Consider the following 26,482-nt stretch of genomic DNA (forward strand, 5'->3'; position numbering starts at 1 on the left):
TTTTTTTTTTTTTTTTGAGACGGAGTTTCACTCATGTTACCCAGGCTGGAGTGCAATGGCGTGATCTCGGCCCACCGCAACCTCCGCCTCCTGGGTTCAGGCAATTCTCCTGCCTCAGCCTCCTGAGTAGCTGGGATTACAGGCACGCACCACCATGCCCAGCTAATTTTTTGTATTTTTAGTAGAGACGGGGTTTCACCATGTTGACCAGGATGGTCTCAATCTCTTGACCTCGTGATCCACCCGCCTCGGCCTCCCAAAGTGCTGGGATTACAGGCTTGAGCCACCGTGCCCGGCCTATTTTTTTTTTTTTTTTTTTTTTTTAAGTAGCGACAGGATTTCACCATGTTGGCCAGGCTGGTCTTAAACTCCCGACCTCAGGTGATCTGCCCGCCTTGGCCTCCGAAAGTGCTAGGATTATGCTGTGAGCCACTGTGCCCAGCCAGTGACATCTGTCTGTCTGCCTTTCCTTCCCTTTTTCCTTTCCTTTCCTCTTTCTTTTCTTTTTTTCCCTTCTTTTCTTTACAGTAACCCTAGTAGGTAGTACTCTTACTATTTCCATCTTATATATGAGTAGATTAAGATTTAAGAGAAGATAATTAAATTGCCTGGGGTCCCTCAGCTTTTAAGTGCTGGAGCCAGGATCTGAGCCCAGATTTGGAGCTTTTAAATATTATTCTATTTTGCCTGTTTTAGCGGTACCCAGAATTTAATTCTTCAGGGTCTCAGAGGAGCTGCAGTTTCAGTTCTCCTAAAGTATAAGTAAGATTTCCTTTAGCAGAAGGAAGAGCCATTCAAGGGGAGAAAGAAAAGGAACTAATATTTATCATATGGGTAGTAAGTGCTACACACTGGGTAGGTGTTCTGCTGCCAAATACCATCTCACTTAACCTTCACCATGATACTGAAATTTTATCATCACCTTTGACAGATGCCAAAAGTGATACTGAGAGAATAATTTGACTAATATTTTAGTCTTGCAGAGAGCACAGAGAGGAGAGAGATAGGGTGGTAGTGGAGCTATCTATATAGGTTATGGAATTCAGTATCACGTCAGTCTGAAGTCAAAGCCTGTATTTTTCATGATAATAATTAGGTTGACCCCTAATGCAAAAGCGTGACATGAAGAAACCATGACATGCAAAACCATGACATGAAGAAGAGACTAAGGAATGAGCCTGACATCTTTTAGAGAACATGAAATGGGATAGTTTGAGTGTAACAAAGGATGCTTTTGCATAGAGAAGTAGGAAGGAACGAATAGAAAAATAGAACCAAATGAAATTGTGGAATATGAACCAGAGGGTAGTTCAGTGACTCTTGATCCTGGGGTGAAGATAATTAACACACAAAATCAGACTCTAGTAAAAGTTCAATTACATTTTTCTCTCTTCCTTCCCACCCTATTTCCTCTCTCCTTTCCTTCACCTTTTTTAGTGAATAATTTAAAACATACACAAAAGCATGCAAAATACTATACTCTATGTGTGCATCACCCTATCCCTGACCAATTTTGTATGATCCACATTTCCATTCACCCTTTTGTATTATTTTGAAGATTCTAGATACCATTTTGCTCGTATTTCAGTATATATCTCTAAAAGATAACGATTCATTTTTAAAAACATAAAAATACCATTATTGTTATTACCATTATCATCAAATATCCAGTTCGTGTTCAGATTTCTAGTGTTCTTATAAAAATCGTAATTTTTAAAGTTTATTTGAATCAGAGTCCAAATAAGGTTCAAATATTAGTGATTGTTTGATATGTCTTTTATTATTATTATTTTAATTTTTGTAGAGACAGGATCTCACTGTGTTGCCCAGGCTGGTCTTGAAATCCTAGCTTCAAGAGATCCTCCCTCCTTGATCACTCAAAGTGCCAGGACCCCAAAGTGAAATACCACACTAGCCTGATACGTGTTTTAAGTCTCTTTTTAGTTTATAGGTTCATTCTTCATCTCTTCCTCTACTCCTTCCCCTCACTCTCCTCCTAGAATTTATTTATTGAAGAATCAGGTTTGTTTTATCGAACTTCTCATAGCCTAGATTTTTTTGTTTACTACACCCCTAACAATGTAGTTTAACACATTCCTCTGTCTTCTGTATTTCTACATATTAGCAGTTGGATATAGAGGCTTGATCAAATTTATGTTTGACCTTTTGATAAGACACTGTCATAGGTGGTGGTGTATTTTTCCATTGGGCATACAGTGTCTGGTCATTTATTTATGATGTTGCAGACATTGATTCTCAGTGCGTCACCTTCCTAATTTTGGTTCTTCTAATGCTAATTCTGTCATTCCATCTTTATTGATTAACTTTAGTACTGCTGTAAAATCTCCTTTTCTACTATTTGGCTAGTCAGTGGTACAGTTGCCATAGGTATGGCGGGACAAATGCTTTAATTCCATTCCATTTATTTAACAATTTTCAAAATAATGAGTTGGTTAGTAAGCAGCCTTCAGTGGTGACTAACTTTATTTTAGTATCATATAAACTCATGGATATAAAAACATTTCATATATTTTAGTCCATGTAATCATTTATTGTTCCTTAAGCTTTTCCACGGATTTTGTTACTACCTTTTTTCCCCTTACTGGTATTTATGTCTATGAAAAACTAGAAACTTACTGAAAACAAGAGCTGGACCAGTCAAGTGTAGGAGTATATTCTGGTGATATTTAAGAGGTTTTCGCTTAAAGTCCCCTCTTATAACTCATACCTTATACTTGCATATACTTACTCAGCTACAGAGGAATTGCCATTTTAAATTTTGTGGAAAAATTCACATATATCAAAAGGCTTAGTCTCTCACTTCTAGCATTTTTAGAAGATTGCTATAGCAAGAAGAAAGGGCTTTATTTTTATTTATTTTTCTTTTTTGAGATGGAGTCTCACACTCTTGCCTGGGCTGGAGTGCAATGGTGCAATCTCGGCTCACTGCAACCTCTGTCTCCTGGGTTCACATGATTCTCCTGCCTCAGCCTCCCAAGTAGCTGGGATTACAGGCGCACACCACCACACCTGGCTAATTTTTTGTATTTTTAACAGTGATGGGGTTTCACTGTGTTGGCCAGAATGGTTCCGAACTCCTGACCTCGTGATCTGCCCACCTCAGCCTCCCAAAGTGCTGGGATTACAGGCATGAGCCACCACACCCGGCCAAAAGGGCTTTAAAAAAAAAAAGTTTATAATAATTTCAAGTAACTAGCTATGTTAGGTATGTTAGTCTAACTTTCAGGATCTTGGGTTTTCAGAGAACGTATAAAATTATCATGGGTTGTAACTATCAGGTTGACCTTTCCCTGAGAACCATACTGTTGTAGACACCTCTGGTTTCTAAAACATTTCTAAAACTTCAAACTCATTCCTTCTCAGAGTAAGAAATATATATTGCTGGCTTCAGAATTTTCCAGGAAAATAAATTTTATTCTCTTGAAAATCAGCATTCGTATACATTAGTACTGAGTTTGTAAGCTTTAGTATTCTAAACATAATTTAAAATAGTTATTAAAATGAAAATATAAAGTCGCATTTACTGGATTTTACAATTTACCAACCCCTCTTCACATCCATTATTACATTTCTTAGGCTTCACAAAACCCCATGTTAATATTGAGTAATTATTGTCTAACAGATGCTATGCTGAACCTTAGCATGGATTATTTATTTATTTTTCTTGAGATGGAATCTTGCTCTGTTGCCCAGGCTGGAGTGCAGTGGCTTGATCTCAGCTCACTGCAACCTCTACCTCCCAGGTTCAAGCAATTCTCATGCCTCAGCCTCCCTGAGTAGCTGGGCGTATAGCCGTGCAGGACCATGCCTGGCTAATTTTTGTATTTTTAGTAGAGATGGGGTTTTGCCATGTTGGCCAGGCTTATCTTGAACTCCTCACCTCAGGCGATCTGTCCACCTCCCAAAGTGTTGGGATTACAGGCGTGAGCCACTGCACCCAGCGGATTATTTATATTTTAATTCTCACAGCAATCTATGAGGTTGGTTCTCTTATTATTCCCATTCATGAATAAGTAAACTGGGGCTTAAGAGAGGTTAATAAACTTGCCTGTGTCTCACAGCTAGGAAATGAAGGAGAGTCAGGGATTGAGCCCTTCCTTGCTCTTACCAACTGGACATGTATACATATTATCCATATTTTACAGATGAAATAAATGATCCCTTGGAGATACTTGGAGACCTTTCCAAGGTTGCTTAATTAGCACATGATGGAGTCAGGACAAGAATCCCTGAATTCCCAAATGCCAAGGCAGTGTTCTCTCCTAGCAGGCCTAGAGTGGAAGGGTCACAGTAGGTGAGCAACCCTGATCTTCCATTCACTGCTGGAGCTCACCTGGATGGCAACAGAGCCAGAAAGGTAGGATTCAACATTTTAGTACAAGTAGCAGCATTTTAATTTAACATAAATGACCCAGCTGAATGAGCATAAAATTAGGACAGTATGTGTCTAGAGACTGAACTGGTATTTATTATCCCAGCCTTATTCACATTGTTCTCCATACGTGGATTCTTAGGTGTTGTGGGGGCAGTCATCTGGACCATTTACTCAGCTTCTTCCTTACCTAGTCACAATTTCTATTTTTTCCCTTGGGGAATACGTCTTTTTGTTTCACGATACACTCAGAAGCCAAGAGTCCATCCTACAATTGAATTGTAACAGCAGTGTTGTTTATTTTCTGTTACTTATTCAGTAAGTGTTAAGTACTTTAATATTTTTACAGATTAGTAATGTAGTGTAAGCAGTGGATTATTCATTTTCTTTGCCGTATCGTATTCCATTGTGGTCCTTTGGTGCATTTTAATATAGCATTTTCAGTATTTGCAAATGAGCTGTGCCTTACTGCGTTTGGGCATGCACCTTCTTTATCTTTGTGTTTTAAAATGGACCCTAAAGATAAAGGGACAGGATTAGAATGGTGAGATATTCAAGAACTTCAAAATAAAGGCAAATGAACCAGAGTTAGTTAACTCGAAATAAGTGTTAAGTTCTAGATGGAGGTCAGGATTTTGGTCTTTGTAAAGTTTGAGTTTGTGTGTATGTTTTTAACCAGGATATTTACTAGATCATGAATAGGCAAGTCATGTTACATTTAGACTAAAAATCTGATGTCGATCTAACATTGTTGAAATAAAAATTTCTCCAAACTTGGGTATCGCAATGTGTCAGTCTTAGTTCACGTATTTTAGAAATCTGAGCTTGGCAGTGTAAAGGACTAAGGAGCTTAAGCAAAAGTCCCTCTGGAACTGTGGCTCTTAGAATTTCATTTAGAAGAAAAGAGAGGCACCATCAATACTCAAATTTCACCTTGATATGAGAGAACTTCAAACATTCTCCAGCAGAAGGCTTTTTTTTTTCCCCTCAAGGAGTTAGGACTATGCACCTAAGGGCACCTGGCCCCTTCAGGTAGAGTGAGAGAATGTCTCAGAACCTCTCTGGGCAGTAAAGCAGACCTGAAATTGAACAGGGTCTTATTATTATTATTATTATTTTCAGACGGAGTCTCACACTGTCATCCAGGCTGGACTGAGTGGCACGATCTTGGCTCACTGCAGTCTCTGCCTCCTGGTTTCAGGTGATTCTCATGCCCCATTGAGTAGGTGGGATATAGGCAGGCCACCATGCCTGTCTAATTTTTATATTTTTAGTAGAAGTGTTTCACCATGTTTGCTAGGCTGGTCTTGAACTTCTGGCCTCAAGTGATGCACCTGTCTTGGCCTCCCAAATACTGGGATTATAGGCATGAACCACTGTGCCCAGCTGGTAATACTGGTCTTTAGTGAGAAATGGAGAAGACTAATTAAGAACCTAGAGCCAACCTGGGCAACACAGAGAGACCCTGGTTCTACCAAAAAAAAAAAAAAAAAAAAAAAAAAAAAGCTGGATGTGATGGTAAATGCTTGTGGTCTGAGCTACTATGGAGGCTGAGGTAGAAGGATCACTTGACCTCAGGACATCAAGGCTGCAGTGAGCTGTGATTACACTACTGCAGTCTAGCCTGGGCAACAGAGTAAGACCCTGTCTCAAACAAAAACAAAAACACCTGGAAACTTGGATGATAGGCTACTTCTAGTGAGTATCATGCATATGGTTACTTTGTGACTAGGAAAAGGTTAATGAGTTAAGGTTAAGATTACTTGCTAGGCTGTTTCTTGCACACTCTCTTCAGTGGATCTGTTGATTCAAGCATTCTAGGACATGAATCTTGACTCAGTGCTATGCAGCACTGCAGAGCTAAAGACTGAATTTGAGAGTGCCATCTGGTGGCTCTCTGTAGACATTTAGTTTCATGCAAAAAGAACTTTCCCAATGCCCATATATTAGATGCTATAAAAACACAAGAAAAAAAACTAAACCACATCAAGAACATACTCTACCATAGTTTTATCCCTGCAGAAGAAAGGATCTCACTTAGTAGTGTAATTAGAAACAATATAAAAGTTGTTATGCCAGGATCTTAGGATATTTCTGGTCAAGATACTATTTTGGAGAGACACTGATCATTGGAATTTCATCTCCCAGTCCCTAATTTGCAAGGTATTATTTAGAGAATTTGACTATTTGTTTTTTATTTGTATATTTTACCCTACTTGAATTAATTATAAAGATTTCATGGGAGCTGTTAGTGGTACACCACATATATCGCTGGAGAGTTATAAAAATAGCACTGCATCCTATTTTTGCCAGTCTAGATCACATCTGTGAGAATTCACATCACAAATTTAATACTTTGGCCCAAAATAGTAAATTTCTTTCCACAAGTAACTTGGCAATTTCCGAAAAAATCCCAGAGTGACTGTTCAATTAATCGTGGAGTACATAGGGAGTTGAAAATTAAAATAAGCATGAATGGAGGCCATGTGGATCTTATTTTGTCTTTTAAGCACTTGTAAAACCTACTATCTCATAGGGATTTTGAGATATATATATATATTTTCTTTTTTTTTTTTGAAACAAAGTCTCACTCTGTCGCCCAGGCTGGAGTGCAGTGGTGTGATCTTGGCTCATTGCAACCTCCACCTCCTGGTTCAAGTGATTCTCATGCCTCAACCTCCCGAGTAGCTGAGACTACAGGCGCCCGCCACCATGCCCAGCTAATTTTCTATTTTTAACAGAGAGGGGGTTTCACCATGTTGGTCAGGCTGGTCTCAAATTCCTAACCTCAGGTGTTCGAGGCCTGCCTTGGCCTCCCAAAGTGCTGGGACTACAGGTGTGAGCCACTACACCCGGCCAAGAAGTATAATTTTTATAAGACACTTTTAGTTCAGTAGGGAAGACTATAGTTTAAAACGGAGCTAGTTTGTACTTTATTATCCTGTTTATTCACTTGATATTCAAATAAATTTAACTTATTATGTGTAGTAGAACTCTGTTTTTAACGTTTATCTTATAGCAATATCAGTGATAGTTAAAAAACTTTAAAGTATGTTTTGCTTTTTCTAAGAAATGCCTTTTCTTCCTTTCCAGGTAACAAATACACTCTGGAGACTAGACCAAACCAAGAAGGCATTGATGTAAGACAAGAACTACTGAAATTCCATTCTACTTACTATTCATCCAACTTAATGGCTGTTTGTGTTTTAGGTCGAGGTAAGAACCCTAACAACTTTTTATAGAATTGGATAGTGTAAACTCTTTGTGTTGGCTTTTTCAAAGTATTAGAAGATGGATATAAGATAGAACTGCCTCTTTGCTCAGAGTCTTTTGAAAATGATCTACTTGTTAGAGAATATGTAGATGGGGATTTTTATGTCTAAATCATTGTGTTCCCAAAAGAAGTTTAAATGGAGTTTGGAAAAAAATACAAATTATTACAGTAATTGGTGCTCTACTTATATAAAAGCAAGGCAAGCCCAGCCTGGGCAACATAGTAAGACCATGTCTCTACCAAAAAAAAAGAAAATTTTTTTTTTTTTTTAATTAGCAGGATGTAGTAGTCTGCACCTATAGTCCTAGCTGCTAGAGAGGCTGAGGGAGGAAGATCGCTTGAGCCCAGGAGTTAAAGGCTGCCATGGGCTGTGACTACACCACTGCACTCCAGCCTGGGTGGCAGAGAGAGATCCCATGTAGAAAACACAAAAAGGAAAAAGATTGGCAGATTCTCCGCAAAAATCTACTTACACTAACTTACACCAGCCTCCACTTATACCAGCCTGGGCAACATGATGAAACCCCATCTCTACTAGAAATACAAAAATGAAGCTGGGCACAGTGGCTCACGCTTATAATCCCATCACTCTGGGAGGCTGAGTCAGGTGGATTACCTGAAGTCAGGAGTTTGAGACCAGCCTGGCCAACATGGTGAAATCTCATCTCTACTAAAAATACAAAGATTAGCCATGTGTGGTGGCACACACCTGTGGTCCCAGCTACTCAGGAGGCTGAGGCACAAGAATCACTTGAACCTGGGAGGTGGAAGATGCAGTGAGCAGAGATTGCGCTGCTTTACTCCAGCCTAGGCAACAGAGCAACACTCTGGGAAGAAAAAAAAAGAAGAAGAAGAAGTACTGAAGTGAGGCTGGGCATGGTGGTTCACATCTATAATCCCAGCACTTTAGGAAGCTGAGATGGGTGGATCACCTGAGGTCAGGAGTTTGAGACCAGCCTGACCAACATGGTGAAACCCTATCTCTACTAAAAATATAAAAATTAGTCATGTGTGGTGGCTCACACCTGTAATCCCAGCGACTCGGGAGGCTGAGGTAGGGGAATCGCTTGAACCCAGGAGGTAGAGGTTGCAGTGAGCCAAGTTTGTGCCACTGCACTCCAGCCTAGGCAACAGAGTGAGACTCTGTCTCAAAAATAAATAAATAATAGCTGGGTGTAGTGGAGCACACCTATAGTCACAGCTACTTGAGAGGCTGAAGCACAAGACTCACATGAGAATCATTTGAACCCAACAGACGGACGTTACAGTGAGCCTAGGTTGCACCACTGCACCACTGCATTCCAGCCTGGGTGACAGAGTGAGACCTTGTCTCCAAAAAAAAAAAAAAAAAAAAGCCAATCACTTAGAAACTTCTAACATCTGACACACTGGGCTTAAACTATCTATTTACAAGCTGAATGTTATATTTTGTCTGCTTGTAGTTCAGTATATATGTCTGTTAGGAATCATAGTTTTCCAAATGCAATTAATTATTGTTTCTAATATTTGTTTTAATTTTATTATAATATTTGTGAAATAACATTGTGATTATTTGTGAATAATTGTTTAAAGTATAAAGAGATAGGTGTGAGGCATAATCATTTTCACATTTTCCTTTTAATGGTACTGAGACTTCTCAGGAGATCCTAAGATTTTAAGCACTCCCTGTAGTATCCTATGATTTGCTTAAGTTCTGTTTTTCTTGTCTGTTTTCTTGTAGAATCTTTAGATGAATTGACTAATCTGGTGGTAAAGTTATTTTCTGAAGTAGAGAACAAAAATGTCCCATTGCCAGAATTTCCTGAACACCCTTTCCAAGAAGAACATCTTAAAGTAAGTGCATAAATTTTGGTATTTTGTCTTAATTTATAAACATGATATATACCTAGTTTACCATCGAACAGGTGAAAATTTTTGGAGGTTTCATTATTTATGTAGTTTTTTTTTTTTTTTTAAGCAGTCTCGCTTTGTCATCCACGCCGGAGTACAGTGGTATGATCATGGCTCACTGAAGCCTCAACCTCCCTGGCTCAATGGATTCTCCCACTTCAGCCTTATGAGTAGTTGGGACTACAAGCACACACTACCACACCTGGCTATTTTTAGTAGAGACAGGTTTCACTATGTTGCCATGACTGATCTTGGACTCCTGATCTCAAGTGACACGCCTGCCTCAGCCTCCCGAAGTGCTAGGATTATAGGCGTGAGCCACTGCACCCAGCCCCTATATAGTTTTCCTTTTGTTTCTGTTTTTTTTGTGTGTTTTTTTTGACACAGAATTTCACTCTATCATCCAGGCTGGAGCGCATTGGTGCTATCTCAGCTCTTTGCAACCTCTGCCTCCCGGGTTCAGGCAATTCTCCAGTCTCACCCTCCTGAGTAGCTGGGACTACAGGTGTGTGCCACTGTGCCCAGCTAATTTTTGTATTTTTAGTAGAAATGGGGTTTCACCTTCTTGGCCAGGCTGAGGTCAAACTCCTGACCTCAGGTGATCTGCCTGCCTTGGCCTCCCAAAGTGCTGGGATTTCGGGTGTGATCCACCACACCCGGCCCCTTTGTGGTTTTAAATATTTGTCAGGATAATCAGATCAGTCTCACATTTATTAGGATCATGAATCACCAAAAGCATATCAATATGGTCTGGTCTTTACACGCTAAAAGGAGTTTTGGTAACTGTAGTCTTAACATTGACTGTTGAAACTGCTACCCAGTACCTGAAGATAAGCATTCAAAGCTATTAATATTTAGCTGCATAATTCAGGGGGTAAAACATGGACTATATACCAACTGTAATGAAATTCCACTAAGAGAATGCTGAGTCATTTTTTCTATGTGGTCAGTGTATGATTTTCTGTGGCAGTTGATTTGCTCTTAAATTTGGGATTCTTCCACGAAAGTCATGATTCTTCGTAGTTTAGAAATATTTTCTTCAGTAGGAGTTGTATATAGCTAATCTCCGTGATTTGTTTTCTTCAGCAACTGTACAAAATAGTACCCATTAAAGATATTAGGAATCTCTATGTGACATTTCCCATACCTGACCTTCAGAAATACTACAAATCAAATCCTGGTCATTATCTTGGTCATCTCATTGGGCATGAAGGTCCTGGAAGTCTGTTATCAGAACTTAAATCAAAAGGTAAGTCTTCTGGGCAGCAGCTTCTGAGTGTCCACCACATCTTTTCACTTTGGCTCTCATTTTCTTCTGAATATTATTCTATGAAGGATCATTCTTAGATGAGAGCATTTTGGGTTAGTGAGTGAGGTAGTGGTTGTTGGCATGCTCTTGTTTTTTTTTTTTTTGTTTTTTTCCCTTATTTAGATAGAGACGAGGTTTTGCCATTTTGCCCAGGCTGGTCTCAAACTCCTGGTCTCAAGCGATCCGCCTGCCTTGGCCTCCCAGAGTGCTGGGATGACAGGGGTGAGCCACTATGCCCAGCCAGTAGGCTACTCTTGATTGGGAATTGATTCGAGGAATCTTCAGGAAAGCCCTCACTTCTGCAGCATCTGAAACTGCTTTTCTGAACTGATTTTTTCTCCCAATCTTTTTTGTAAGAGGTTCATTCCGATATCTTAGAAACATACAGTATAAATTTTTAAAAATTTTCTTATCTTGAAATAAGCCACACATGCATTCAATCATGTTGATTTCCTTTGAATGTTGCAGGCTGGGTTAATACTCTTGTTGGTGGGCAGAAGGAAGGAGCCCGAGGTTTTATGTTTTTTATCATTAATGTGGACTTGACTGAGGAAGGATTGTGTAAGTATTGATTCACCTTTTTGCTTTTGAATGAAAATTTACTTTCTATGATTTTTTTAACTTCTTCATGCTGTGAATCTGTTGTTTATGTTGAAAGATATAACATTTTAATTCATACAACTTATCCGTTGTATTTTTCATATGTAAGTTGGCCTTTGTTTCATGGATGATTCTTCTTCCCCTTAACTGATCATTATGTTGCACTTGTTAAACGTGTACTTAGCTTTTTATTTGCTCATTTACTATCCCAACACCCTTTCTGTCACATATCCCTGAGCCCAGAGGTCCATGTGTGGGGGACACCTAAAACCAGTCTCAGGGAGGTAAGGACTCCATTTTCTAAGAGGGACCATCTTCCGCTTACCTGACTTTACCTTAGGAGTGAGCTCACTGCTTTGAAGGATTCAAGGACTGAATGGTTTTTAAGTGTGCCCCTTTTTTCCAGTACATGTTGAAGATATAATTTTGCACATGTTTCAATACATTCAGAAGTTACGTGCAGAAGGACCTCAAGAATGGGTTTTCCAAGAGTGCAAGGTACTTTTGTTTCACCAAAATTTTTCTTAAGGAATCTATTTTTCAAGAACAAATACATGTGAATTAATTTAAATGTAAGGCCCAGTTAAACTTTTGAAGTTTTTTTCCTAATTGAACTCTAAAATTTTGCAATGTATAATAGTATTAGTTAAGGCTTAGTTGTACTAGTCTGATTTGCTATTTGGGGCACAACTAAGGGGTAAGGCATCATGTAGCTGTTTTTAGGATGGAAAAGGGAAGAAATGAAATTGCTTTTCCATCCCTCAGAAGAAAACCAGCAGTTTCTTGAGCTGGAATCTGTCAGGGATTATGCTACTCCCTGCCTGAAGCTGCATGAGCTCTGTCATTTTCAGATCTTTAAATCTGTAGCAAACTCTCTAAGAAGTAATGAATTGCTTTATGTATGATTGTGTTATTAAATAAAAGTGATTTTATTATGTATGTATGAGAAGAGCCTGGCTTTGTTTTTCTTTTGCATAAAATAAATGATGTTTGTCTTTCACATTTTTAAAAACCTTTTTAAAAAGGGTTTTTAAAAACATGTACTTTATATTTAAAGCTTATCAAGATTCTCAAATGTATTTTAGAATGAGAAACATCTTCTTTAACTAGATAAAAGTTTAAAGGTATAATCTCTCTGCTTCTGAAAATTATGGTAATAACTCCTACTCTGTGTGCTGTTCTCTGAATGAGTCACCAAAATCATCTATGGTGGAATTGTTGAATCTCACAAACTTCTTTCACACAGTTTTTCTAAATTCTTTGGCTACCAGTTTCAACAACTTAGGCTATAGAATCTTATCCTGTATTCCTTATTTTCACCAAAAATTGTTTACCTATATTGCTTTTGGTTTTAAGCCTAGGTTGATGGATTAAATTTTATACACATTAAGAAATTTTTAAAATATTCCATACATTTCTAAATCAAGCATAGCCATTTTTTCAGAAAGTCTGATAAAGTTAAATATGGAGTAGAAAGTTTATAGGGCAAGTCAAACACTTAAAAGTTTCTAAGTAAGGGTGGACATATCTAATTGGATTAACTTTCTGTTTTAGGACTTGAATGCTGTTGCTTTTAGGTTTAAAGACAAAGAGAGGCCACGGGGCTATACATCTAAGATTGCAGGAATATTGCATGTAAGTTTGTTGTCATTTTACTGTATACATTGGTGTATAAAGTATTTCAGCAATCTTGCATATATTATTTTCAGTAATAAGTTATTGAAATTAAAGCTGAAGTATAAAACTTTAAACTTTGTAGCAACAGGGCAAATTTAGAAGTCAAGATATGTTTAAATTCTTAATTTTCATAATCCTGAAATTTATTTTCCATATTTTTATTAAGTAGGCATTTTGCTTATTGGCTTTAAATATATTTCAGTTCTACAGCATGTCAAGTGCTACTCTGTGAAAGCTATCAGTCATTTACTTTTTAAAATTTCCATTGCTACCATCCTAGTCTCAGCTGTCATTATTTCTTGCTTGGGCTACCATGATAATAGTCTTTGACCTGGGATCCCTGTTTTCCTCTTGGTCCCCATTGTAGTTTATTTTTCCAGCTTCGGTGATCTTTTGAAAACTAAAATCTTAATGTTTCACTCCTCTGTTTAAATTCCTTCAGTGGTTTCCTAACAGAATTGGCATAAAATGCAAAATTTTCCTTGGCCTACAAAGTGATGTGGCCCCAGCCTATCTGGCCATCTTCCATACCACTGTCCAACCCACCTCTCCCATTTGCATTCCACTCCACCTGTATTGGCTCTCTAATTTTCAAGCATTAAGTTTATTCCTCCCTCTTAAGTTCTTTCCATTGCTATTTTCTCTACATGAAACACTCTTCTATCTGATCTTTGTCTGACTAGGTTCTTATCATTTGAGTCTCCACTCAGATTTCTTCTCCTCAGGGAGAACTTCTCTGACCTCCCAATCTAAAATAATGCCCCTGCCCTTTTTTTTAAAATTGTTTTCATAGCACCTGTCACTAAAATTATAATATTTATTTATTGTCTGCCTCCCTCCCAATTAGAATGTCTGTGTACTTCTTGGAGGATAAAGGATTTAATGTGTCTTACCTACAGTTGTATCCATAGTTCGTGGAACAGTGCCTGGCACAGAGTAGATGTTCATTAAATATTTATTGAATGAATGAATCAGTCAGTGTGTCTCAGTATATTGGAAGTTGCTCTTACCAAGAAGCATCTTCTGCATTATTTTTCTACACTGGCCAAAAATAGAAGCAATTTTTTTCCGCAACAACTTTCTAAATGTTTGTCTAATTTCTTTCATAGAAATTTAAGAGGAAATTCTGTTCATAAAAATGTGTGTACTTTGTATTAAAAATCCTGTAGGTGTCAACATTTCACTATCAAATTTTCTTCATTAACAACTATTCAGTTTTTAACCAGAAATATTCATGGTTTTCCCTGAAAGAAATGTGATTTTGCTCTATATAATGTAAGTATGTCTGGGATTAACAGTGTTTTTGGCAGAATTATCAAACAATATGAAACTGCTTAACAATGTGGTAGGAAAGAAAAAACAATTTAAGGCGACAGAAAATTTTTCCAATGGAGCACAATTTAATTGAAGGGAGAAAGAGTATACAGTAATGAACTCAATGTGTTACATATCTGCTTTAATAAATTAAACTCTTTAGTAGCCTTGTATATTTTATTTATTTATATTTTCCTTTTTAAAAGTATTATCCCCTAGAAGAGGTGCTAACAGCGGAATATTTACTGGAGGAATTTAGACCTGACTTAATAGAGATGGTTCTCGATAAACTCAGACCAGAAAATGTCCGGTGAGTCACCATACAGATTTTACTATTATACACTAAAATTTCAATAATAACTAGAATCTGAAAAATTTGAAATTGTGAATAAAATGCTTTTAAACATTTTATCAAGCATGATTACAAAAGTAGAGAATAGTATAATGAAGCAACACCAAGCTTCAACCATTAATACATGGCCAGTTTTTTAATCTATACCCATCCCTCTTCAGTCATCCTCCTTCCACCCTGGATTATTTTGAGGCAATATCTCTAAAAGATGAGGACATTTTTAAAAACAAATATAAGGCTGGGCATGGTGGCTCATACCTGTAATCCCAGCACTTTGGGAGGCTGAATTGGGCGGATCCCTTGAGGTCAGGAGTTTGAGGTCAGCCTGACCAACAAGGAGAAACCCCATCTCTGCTAAAAGTACAAGATTAGCTGGGTGTGGTGTCACATGCCTGTAATCCCTCCCAGCTACTCAGGAGGCTGAGGCAGGAGAATCACTTGAACCCGGGAGGTGGAGGTAGGTTGTGATCAACCAAGATCACACCATTGCACTCCAGCCTGGGCAACCAAGAGCAAAACTCTGATAATATAATTTTATTATCATAAGTAAAATAGAATAATAAACTGTCTTAACCTGGCTTTATTCTAACTCAAAGCCCCAAAGTATCAGCCCACCTCTAGCTCATATAAGCAAGTGAAAGTACCCTTTTTTGCTTAAGCCACAGTAAAGATTACAATCTCAGAATCCTCCTGATTGACCAGTGGTCAACCAGGAAATCAGAAGTTCAAACTCTTACAGTAGCAGAGGTATTCTTGCTAGAGGAAAATAGTCACTAAAGTGCTTATGAGCCACAATATGATAGTCCTCCCTTAAAACTGAATTTCATCTATGTTTTCTTTTTTTTTTTTTTTTTTTTTTTTGAGACGGAGTTTCACTCTTGTTACCCAGGCTGGAGTGCAATGGCGCGATCTCGGCTCACCGCAACCTCCGCCTCCTGGGTTCGGGCAATTCTCCTGCCTCAGCCTCCTGAGTAGCTGGGATTACAGGCACGCGCCACCATGCCCAGCTAATTTTTTGTATTTTTAGTAGAGACGGGGTTTCACCATGTTGACCAGGATGGTTTCGATCTCTTGACCTTGTGATCCACCCGCCTCGGCCTCCCTAAGTACTGGGATTACAGGCTTGAGCCACCGCGCCCGGCCTCATCTATGTTTTCTAAAGTCAAATGATAGAACGAATATAATTGAATGATGCATTTTACATTTTTAATTTTTCTCCTCTTCTAGGGAAGTATTTTTGAAATTCTGGCAATTTGGTGATTGGGAAAATATGCTTTTTGGAACAGTTGTTTTATGAATAAAATCAACAATGTGATAGAACTTTTTGAAGAAAAAATCTTTTTGGGTTGGGTGCAGTGGCTCACACTTGTAATCCTGGAACTTTGAGAGGCTGAGGTGGGCTCATCAGCTGAGGTCAGGAGTTCGAGACCAGCCTGATGAACATGGAGAAACCCCATCTCTACTAAAAATACAAAATTAACCGGGTGTGGTGGCGCATGCCTGTAATCCCAGCTACTCAGGAGGCTGAGGCAGGAGAATCACTTGAACTCGGGAGGAGGAGGTTGCAGTGAGCTGAGATTGCACCATTGCACTTCCAATCTGGGAAACAAAAAAAAAAAACTTTAAAAAAAAAAAAAAAAAAAAAAAAAATCTTTTTGACAGAACTTTTCTATCAAAGTATTTTCCTAGTTACCATTGTTTGAACTTTTCCAGACATATTGTCAAAGATTCATTAGCTATAATTGCATATATATGATTTTCACTATACTGTTTAGGTTGAGAACAATAATTAATGTCTTCTAATGTTCAGGTGGGCTTGGCCTAGCTATTGTCACTTCTAGGTGGTTGATGACTTTCTTCTAGGAAATGCTGTTAGCCAGATTTTACCTGATCTCATGCTAGGATTCAGTTAAATATTGTTTTTTTTTTTGGGAAGCCAAGGCAGGAGGATCACTTGAGCCTAGGAGTTAAAGACCAGCCTGAGCAACATAGTGAGAGCCCATCTCTATTTTTAAAAGTTTTAGTAATTTTTTATGTTATGATAGAGTGTTTGGGTGAGTACAGATGATTATCTAGCTTCAGGAACAAGTTTTTATAGAGATAGCATCTTACTGTGTTGCCCAGGCTGGTCACAAACTCCTGACCTCAAACAATGCAGCTCAGCCTCCCAAAGTGCTAGGATTATAGCCATGAGCCACTGTGCTCAGCCTAAAATTTCTTCTTTTCTTTTTTCTCTTTTTTTAAAAATTATTATTGTTTGATGAGCCTAGAATTTTTAAATTGGAATAAGATACCATGGTTTTGAGGTTTAAAAAATATATTAAGGGTCAAAATTTAGAAGTATTTTTCAATGAAAATAACATGAAATTATGTAGAAATTAAATTTCTGGTTTGATGTACCCAGTCATAACAGGTCACAATGTTTCCTACTCAGTTTCTTACCAATATTATAAGCCTCCAGTTGTTGCCTAATCCTTAATTACTCAAGAATTGATTATGATACAGAAAATCATATTGAAAAATTAGAGGAAGTTACCGAAAGCTGTGAATTACATTTGAGATTGGTGAGTTGATCATTCTGCCTTTAACAGCAAATGCTGTTTTTCAACTCTAGATAATTTAACTACTGAGGAATTGAAAAATGAAGAAATCTTCCCTTTTCCATTCAGTGAACAACAGAGAAAATTGTAAATTAAATATTTGTATAACCGAATATTTTAAGCTATTTATGCCTAATGTAGTCTATTGGGGGATGGGGAGATACAGTTCACATAATATAAATGGTTTAAATTGATATATGTACCAATAACATGGTTACATATGTAGAAAATCCTAAGGAATCTTCATTCCCATGCAAAAATCTGGAACTAATAAGTGAATTCAGCACAGTCACAGGTGGGAAGGTCAATATACAAAAATTAAGTGCATTTCTATATATAGCAACAAAAAAGTAGAAAATTAAAAGAAATATTGGCAGTGGCAACAAAAACATAACATTACTAGGAATGAGTTTAACCAAAGATATCAAGACCTCCACATAAAAAACTAAGAACAGTAGAAGAGAGCAAACAGTAGCCAAGAAAAATGAAAGAAGACCGAAATAAATGGAGAAGCATAGTATATTCATAAATTAGGAGACTTGATATTATTAATATGTTAGTTCTCTCCAATATGATTCATAGACTTAATGTAATCATAACCAAAATCTTGGTAGGCTTTTTTTCTTTTTCTTCTTTGTCGTTATTTATTTAGAGACAGGGTCTTGCATTGTCACCCAGGCTGGCGTGTAGTAGCGGGATCATAGCTCACTGCAGCCTTGACCTCTTGGGCTTTAGTGATCCTCCTGCCTCAGCTTCCTGAGTAGCTGGGACTACAGATGCAAGCCACTATGCCTGTATAATTTTTTTTTTTTTTTTTTTTTTTTCGAGATGGAGTTTTAGCCTCATCACCCAGGCTGGAGTGCAATGGTGGGATCTCAGCTTACAGCAACCTCCACCTCCCAGGTTCAAGCGGTTCTCCTGCCTCAGCCTCTCGATTAGCTGGGATTACAGGCACCTGCCACTATGCCTGGCTAAGTTTTGTATTTTTAGTAGAGACGGGGTTTCAACATGTTGACCAGGCTGGTCTTGCCTGACCTCAGGTGATCTGCCCACCTCAACCTCCCAAAGTGCTGGGATTACAGGTGTGAACCAGCATACCCGGCCTTTTTTTTTTTTTTCCCCCTGAGAAGGAGTCTTGCTCTGTTGCCCAGGCTGGTATGTAATGGCACAATATTGGCTCACTACACCCTCTGCCACCCGCCTCCTGAGTAGCTGGGATTACAAGTGCATACCACCAAGGCTAACTTCTGTATTTTTAGTAGAGATGGGGTATACCATGTTGGTCAGGCTGGTCTCAAACTCCTGACCTCGTGATCCACCTGTCTTCCAAAGTGCTGAGATTATAGGTGTTAGCCACCATGCCCAGCAACCCCCCCCCCCCCTTTTTTTTTTTTTTTTTAAAGACAGAGTCTTGCTCTTTTGCCCAGGCTGGAGTGCACTAGTGTGATCTTGGCTCACTGCAACCTCCTCCTCCTGGGTTCAAGCAATTCTTATAACTCAGCCTCCCAAGTGGCTGGGATTACAGGGATGTGCCATCAATGTCCAGCTAATTTTTTTGTTTTTTGTAGAGATAGAGTCTTGTTATGTTGCCCAGATTAGTCTCGAACTCCTGAGCTCAAATGATCCTCGCACCTCAGCTTCCCAGAGTGCTGGGATTACAGGCATGTGCCACTACACCTTGCCTTTTTTTTTCCCTTTTATTTTTTTCTGAGACGGTCTCACTCTGTCGCCCAGGTTGGAGTGCAGTGGTGCAATCTGATCTCACTGCAACCTCTGTCTCCTGGGTTCAAGCGATTCTCTTGCCTCAGCCTCCCGAGTAGCTGGGATTACAGGTCCATGCTACCACGTAGAGATGGGGTTTCACCATGTTGGCCAGGCTTTTTCTTTTTTTTAGAAATTGGTAAACTGATTCCAAAATTTATATAGACATGCAAAGGACCTAGATAAGTCAGAACACTCCTGAAAAAAAAATCACCAAATACAGGAGGAATTAAACCACTGAATTTGAGGACATTAGTATAAAGCTTCAGTAATTAAGACATGGTAGTATTGATATCATATAGATAGACAAATCATGGGAACAGAACAGAGAGTCCAGAAGTAGTTCCACATATACATGGTCAGTTGATTTTTTTTGTTGTGGTTAAAAAACCACTTCCCTTTTCTCTCTCCCCTTTTCTATGAGTTTAACTACTTTCAATACCTAATTTAAGTGGAATCTTTCTGTGCCTGTTTTATTTCACTAACTGTGTCTTCAAGGTTCATCCATGTTATGGCATAAAACAGGATTCCCTTTCTTTTTAAGGCTGAATAATGTTCCATTGTATATATGTACCATATTTTCTTTATGCATTTATCTATCAGTCAGTTGGTTTTTTTTTTTTTTTTTTTTTTTTTTTTGGCAAGAGCATCCACATAATTGAGAATGGAAAATCTTTTCAACAAATCATGCTCTTCTACCAGCTGCATATCTATATGAAAAATAATGAAACTTGACCTTTACCTCACACCACTTATAAAATTTGAGGTAGATAGATCATAGACCTAAATATAAACACTAAATCTATAAAAGTTCCAGAAAAAATAGAAAAATATCTTCAAAACCTGGAGATAGGCAAAGATTTCTTGGATAGTACGTAAAAGCGGTAACCACTAACGAAAACATATTGACAATGTGCAGTGGCTCATGCCTGTAATGCCAACAATTTGGGAGGCAAAGGGGGAGGAGTGCTTGAGCTCAGGAGTTCGAGACCAGCCTGGGTAACATGGTGAAACCCCATCTCTAAAAAAAATACACAAATTATCAGGGTGTGGTGGTGCATACCTGTAGTCCCAGCTACTCAGGAGGCTGAGGCGGGAGGATTGCTTGACCCCAGGAGGTGGAGGTTGTGATGAGCTGTGATCATGTCACTGCATTCCAGCCTGGGCAACAGAGTGAGACCCTGTCTTAAAGAAAAAGGCCAGGCACAGTGGCTGACCCCTGTAATCCTAGCACTTTGGGAGGCCAAAATGGGTGGATCACTTGAGGTTAGTAGTTTAAGATCAGCCTGGTCAACATGGTGAAACCTGTCTCTACTGTAATCCCAGCTACTTGGGAGTCTGAAGCAGGAGAATCAGTGAAACCTGGGGGTGGAGGTTGCAGTGAGCTGAGATCACGCCACTTTACTCCAGCCTGGGCAGAAGAACAAAACCCCATCTCAAAAAAAAAAAAAAATGAGAGAGAGAAAGAAAACACACTGATAAAATGGACTTCATCAAGTTTAAAAACTGCTCATTAAGTGATATATGCTTTTACTTACATGATTAAAATACATGGAAGAAAAATACCCAGAACACACACTAATTTTTACTTTACTTGGCACATTAATTTTAATTTACTTGCCTCATTTAGGCAAGAGAAACAATTTAAATATTTATATTTTCCTTCGTGTAGCTATATATTCTGGGAGGAAAAAATCAGCCTAAATCTGGTTGAATTTTATCATATACTTTCTACAAATAAAACCTTTTATCAACATGAGGAGAAAGAGCTATACATTTACTAATAGAGGCCAAGCATAGTGGCTGATGCCTGTGATCCCAGCACTTTGGGAGGTTGAGGTGGGCGGATCATGAGGTCAGTTCGAGACCAGCCTGGCCAACATAGTGAAACCCTGTCTGTACTAAAAATATAAAAATTAGCTGGGCATGGTGGCAGGCACCTGTAGTCCCAGCTGCTCAGGAGGCTGAGGCAGAGAATTGCTTGAACCCAGGGAGGTGGAGGTTGCAGTGAGCCAAGATTGCGCCATTATACTCCAGCCTGGGCGATAGAGTGAGACTGTCTCAAAAAAAAAAAAAAAAAAAAGGATTTACTAATAGAACTCACTAGACAATCTGTTTCCCAGGTTCAAGCAATTCTCCTGCCTCAGCCTCCCGAGTAGCTGGGATTACATGCACCTGCCATGATGCCTAACTAATTTTTGTTTTTTGTTTGCTTTGAGACAGAGTTTTTTTTTTTTTTTGGTCTTGTTGCCCAGGCTGGAGTGCAATGGCACGATCTAAGCTCGCTGTAATTTCCTCCTCTCGGGTTTACAGGCATGAGCCACTGTGCCTGGCCTGTATTATTATTATTATTACTTTTTTCTAGTAGAGACAAGAGTTCACCATGTTGGCCAGGCTGGTCTCAAACCCCTGACCTCAGGTGATCACCTGCCTCAGCCTCCCTGAGTGCTAGGATTATAGACGTGAGCTGTGCCCAGCCTCACAAGACAATCTTTAAAATTCCCTCTAGTGACTAGTTTTGTGTGGTTTTGTCACCTACTAGTCATGAGATCTTGGATAGATGACTTTTTTCTTCAATGTTTATTGGAAAACTAATGTGAAACCTCAGAGTTCATAGTCTTGTAAGGATGACTTGTGAAAAGTTAACTTTTTTTTTTTTTTGAGACAGAGTCTCACTCTGTCGCCAGGTGCCAGGCTGGAGTGCATTAGTGCCCGGGTTCAAGCGATTCACCTGCCTCAGCCTCCCAAGTAGCTGGGACTACAGGTGCACGCCACCACGCCCAGCTAATTTTTGTATTTTTAGTAGAGATGGGGTTTCACTATATTAGCCAGGATGGTCTTGATCTCTTGACCTCGTGATCCACCCGCCTCAGCCTCCCAAAGTGCTGGGATTACAGGCGTGAGCCACTGCATCCGGCCGTGGAAAGTTAACTTCATAAAATGTCATGAATACTGGCTCTCATTTAATTTCCTTGAGCCCTGCTCATGTGCAAAATGGGAATGGTGCTTTACCTATATGATGTAAAATGATTTAGCAAAGTCGAAAAGTGTTGTACAAATGCAAGCTAATGCTATATTAAGGTTATGCCATACAATAAAGATGTGCTTTTTTTTGTAAGAAAAACCGTGATTTAAATTATAATTCTTGCTGTTCTAGAGCCGGTAATTGACCCAGCAACATTTTGTAGGAGTGCATTTTCTAGAGCATATGTTTTACTTTTTAAATTGCATATTTCTAAATTTGATATCTTATGCAATTAGAGTTAAATACCTCTTTTTACTCTCACATTTAAAGAAAAAGCACTTTTCCTCTACAGGATTGGTCTCCGTGACTGTTATAATTGTAACTGCAGTAGGTCAGTGATACATAGTGCAAAACAGCCTGGGATAGTATTGCCAGCTGCCAGGCCAGACTAGGGTGGCTCAAGGATAAGATTACCTTCTTTAATATCCAGTGAGACAAGTTTAACATTTCACCAGGTAGGGAAATAAACAGGAAACTCTTAAGAATGGAAGGAACCAACTGGGCGCAGTGGCTCACGCCTGTAATCTCAGCACTTTGGGAGGTTGAGGCAGGTAGATCATGAGGTCAGGAGTTGAAGACCAGCCTGGCCAACATGGTGAAACCCCGTATCTACTAAAAATACATAATTATCCAGGTGTGGTGGCACATGCCTATAGTCCCAGCTACTCGGGAGGCTGAGGCAAGAGAATCACTTGAACCTGGAGGCAGAGGTTGCAGTGAGCTGAGATCAAGCCAGTGCACTCCAGCCTGGGTGACAGAGCGAGACTCTGCCTCAAAAAAAAAAAAAAAAAAAAAAAAAGAATGAAAGGAAGCTTAGAGGTCATTTAATCCAACTCCTGTTAGGTATACACTTGGCCCTCCATATCTGCAGGGGATTGGTTCTAAGATATCATGGATATCAAAATCTGAGGTGCTCAAGTCCCTCATATAAAATGGTGTAGCATGGTACCATGTATCTGTTCTGCATCCCAGCTAAGTAGTTACCAGCTTCAGTGTAAATTCTTCCAAGGATGGAGAACTCATTAAATATCAAGGTAGCCAGTTTCATTTTTGCCAGTCCTAATTGTTAGAAAATTGTTTTGAGTGTTGAGTGATTACCTGTTCAAAGGTGTTTACCTATTATTATTCCATGATCGTTGTCACTCACCTCCCTGATCTTATCATTTGGTGCCTATTTTACCATATTAAATCTACAAAGACAGCTGTAGTCTTTGTCACGTGCATTCCTTTATTCATAAATAATTCCATTCATTTGGGAGAAGTTATTCTTGACTAATCCATGAAGGTACTAGCGATAACAGTCTTCCTGTCTAAATATTTGACAGTCTGACAGTTAACTGTAGAATTTTGTCAGGGAATCAGTGCCTAATCCACTGGCTTATGGTGTTCAGGATCCACTACTTTTTTCTTTTTGAAAGTTATAGCATTTGCCCATCTCCTTCTTCAGTCTTCTGCCTCATCTCGTGTTCTCCAACATTTCTAAAAGATGGACAATAATTCTATTAGGATTTGATAGTTGCCTAAGCATTAAAAATTGTGACTCATCTGTGTTCGAACATGTGATTTCTTTTCTTTTCTTTTTTTTTTTTTGAGACAGAGTCTTGCTATGTTGCCCAGGCTGGAGTGCAGTGGCACAATCTTGGCTCACTGCAGCTTCTGCCTCCTGGGTTCAAGGGATTCTCCTTCCTCAGCCTCTCGAGTATCTGGCATTAGAGGTACCCATCACCACGCCCAGCTAATTTTTGTATTTTTAGTAGAGATGGGGTTTCACCATATTGGCCAGGCTGGTCTTGAACTCCTGACCTCAAAGTGGTCCACCCACCTCACCTGAGATTACAGGTGTGAGCCACTGCACCTGGCCAGAGATATGATGTCATACTTAGCTCACTCACTGATCTTCAACTTCTTTTTTCTGTATATAGTTTAAAGACCCATGTTTCTTTCAAAGACAAGGCAAACAAGAGAGGAGTAGTCCTGCCATCTGTTAACATGAGATTAACTGATTACATTTTGCTATAGGTCATGTGTCCTATTAAATTATGAGTTTCTTCTAGATAGGAACTGTATTTTGTTCTTCCCAGAATTTGACCTGGTAAGAACTCAATAAAAGTTGATTGAATTTTGTAAACTTCAAGCCTAATCTTGCTTGATTTTTTTTCTTACTTGAAGAAACACTTGCCTAGCGCAGTGGCACATGCCTATAGTCCCAGCTAGTTGGGAGGATAGCTTGAGCCCAGGAGTTCTAGGCTCTAATGTGCTGTGTCGATCGGGTGTCCACACTAAGTTTGGCATCAATATGGTGACCTCCCAGGAGCAGGGGGCCACCAGGTTGCCTAAGGAGGGTGAACCGGCCCAGGTCAGAGCAGGTCAACATTCACGTGCTGATCAGTAGTGGGATTGCTCCTGTGAATAGCCACTGCACTCCAGCCTGGACAACATAGAGAGACCCTGTCTCTTAAAAAAAAAAAAAAAAAATGGCCAGGCGAGGTGGCTCACTCCTGTAGTCCCAGCACTTTGGGAGGCCAAGGCGGGCGGATCACGAGGTCAGGAGATGGAGACCATCCTGGCCAACATGGTGAAATCCCGTCTCTACTAAAAATACAAAAAAAATTAGCTGGGCGTGGTGGCACACACCTGTAGTCCCAACTACTTGGGAGGCTGAGGCAGGAGAACTGCCTGAAACCAAGAGGCAGAGATTGCAGTGAGCCGAGATCATGCCACTGCACTACAGCCTGGGCGACAGTGGGAGACTCTGTCTCAAAAAAAAAGTGACTCTGTCTCAAAAAAAAAAGTTACTAAAAAAAAGAAAAAAGAAACACTTTAAGCCGGGTGTGGTGGCTGACGCCTGTAATCCCAGAACTTTGGGGAGTGGAGATGGGCAGATCACCTGAGGTCAAGATGTTCGAGACCAGCTTGGCCAACATGGTGAAACCCCATCTCTACTAAAAATACAAAAATTAGCTGGGCATAGTGGCGCGTGCCTATAATCCCAGCTACTCAGTAGTCTGAGGTGTAAGAATTACTTGAACCTGGAAGGCAGAGGTTGCAAGTGAGCCAATAACACGCCTCTGCACTCCAGCCTGGGAGATAGAGCAAGATTCTCTCAAAAAAAAAAAAAAAACAAAACAAAACAAAAAAAAACACTTAAAAAAATGGTTTTTAGCATTTTTCATGAGCCTCAATTCCTTTAGCACTTTAGCCTTCCTGTCACTATTTAAATTTGATTTTGAGTCTCATCAGTAAATTTTTTTTTGTACCTTCCTTCTCTGTCTGTCCTTTAAAAACCTAATTAAATATCATGATAGTGCAGAATTTTACTAGTGGAAGGCTGGAGTTCATCTAATTTGAATCCCTATTTAAAAATTTATGAGGCCAGGTGCAGTGGCTCACGCCTGTAATCCCAGCACTTTGGGAGGCCAAGGTAGGTGATCAGTTGAGGTCGGGAGTTTGAGACCAGCCTGGCCAACATTATGAAACCGAGTCTCTACTAAAAATACAAAGAATTAACCAGGTATGGTGGTGCTCACCTGTAGTCTCAGCTACTCAGGAGGCTGAGGCAGGAGAGTCACTTGAATCCAGGAGGCGGAGCCTGCAGTGAGCCAAGATCGTGCCATGGCGCTCCAGCCTGGGCAACAGAGTGAGACTGTGTCTAAAAGAAAACAAACAAACAAAAACACCCAAAAGGCTGGGAGTGGTGGCTCATGCCTATAATCCCAGCACTTTGAGAGGTCGAGGCAGGTGGATCACACAGTCATGAGTTTGAGACCAGACTGGCCAACACAGTGAAACCCATATCTACTAAAAATGCAAAAATGAGCCGGGTATGGTGGCATGTACCTGTAATCCCAGTTATTGGGGAAGCTGAGGTAGGAGAATCACTTGAACCCAGGAGGCGTAGTTGCAGTGAGCCAAGATCAAGCCACTGCACTCCAGCCTGAGCGACAGAGCAAGACTGTGTCTCAAAAAAAAAAAAAAGAAAAGAAAAGAAAAATTAAAAATTAATGAAACTGAAGTTGGGCCGGGCGCGGTGGCTCAAGCCTGTAATCCCAGCACTTTGGGAGGCCGAGGCGGGTGGATCACGAGGTCAAGAGATCGAGACCATCCTGGTCAACATGGTGAAACCCCGTCTCTACTAAAAATACAAAAAATTAGCTGGGCAAGGTGGCGCGTGCCTGTAATCCCAGCTACTCAGGAGGCTGAGGCAGGAGAATTGCCTGAACCCAGGAGGCGGAGGTTGCGGTGAGCCGAGATCGCGCCATTGCACTCCAGCCTGGGTAGCAAGAGCGA

The 26,482-nt window shown here is 39.6% G+C and overlaps 1 protein-coding gene across 5 annotated transcripts in view; it reads left to right on the top strand.

Annotated features, from left to right (window-relative positions):
* Nucleotides 1-26,482, top strand: part of IDE (insulin degrading enzyme) — a 129,368-nt gene that overhangs the window by 61,594 nt on the left and 41,292 nt on the right. For 4 of the 5 annotated variants that reach the window (XM_032245529.1, XM_032245530.1, XM_032245531.1 and 1 more), the window contains 7 exons: nucleotides 7,487-7,609; nucleotides 9,388-9,500; nucleotides 10,644-10,806; nucleotides 11,335-11,427; nucleotides 11,873-11,964; nucleotides 13,021-13,101; nucleotides 14,664-14,767. In XM_032245529.1, coding sequence (XP_032101420.1) covers nucleotides 7,487-7,609; nucleotides 9,388-9,500; nucleotides 10,644-10,806; nucleotides 11,335-11,427; nucleotides 11,873-11,964; nucleotides 13,021-13,101; nucleotides 14,664-14,767 — 769 coding nt within the window. Of the gene's footprint in view, nucleotides 1-4,232; nucleotides 4,379-7,486; nucleotides 7,610-9,387; nucleotides 9,501-10,643; nucleotides 10,807-11,334; nucleotides 11,428-11,872; nucleotides 11,965-13,020; nucleotides 13,102-14,663; nucleotides 14,768-26,482 lie in introns of those variants that run through there. The other variant, XM_032245533.1, reaches the window with a different exon arrangement.

Source organism: Sapajus apella, unplaced genomic scaffold (genome assembly GCF_009761245.1).
Source record: "Sapajus apella isolate SASKATOON/1434 unplaced genomic scaffold, GSC_monkey_1.0 scaffold58, whole genome shotgun sequence".
NCBI classification, from domain to species: domain Eukaryota; kingdom Metazoa; phylum Chordata; class Mammalia; order Primates; family Cebidae; genus Sapajus; species Sapajus apella.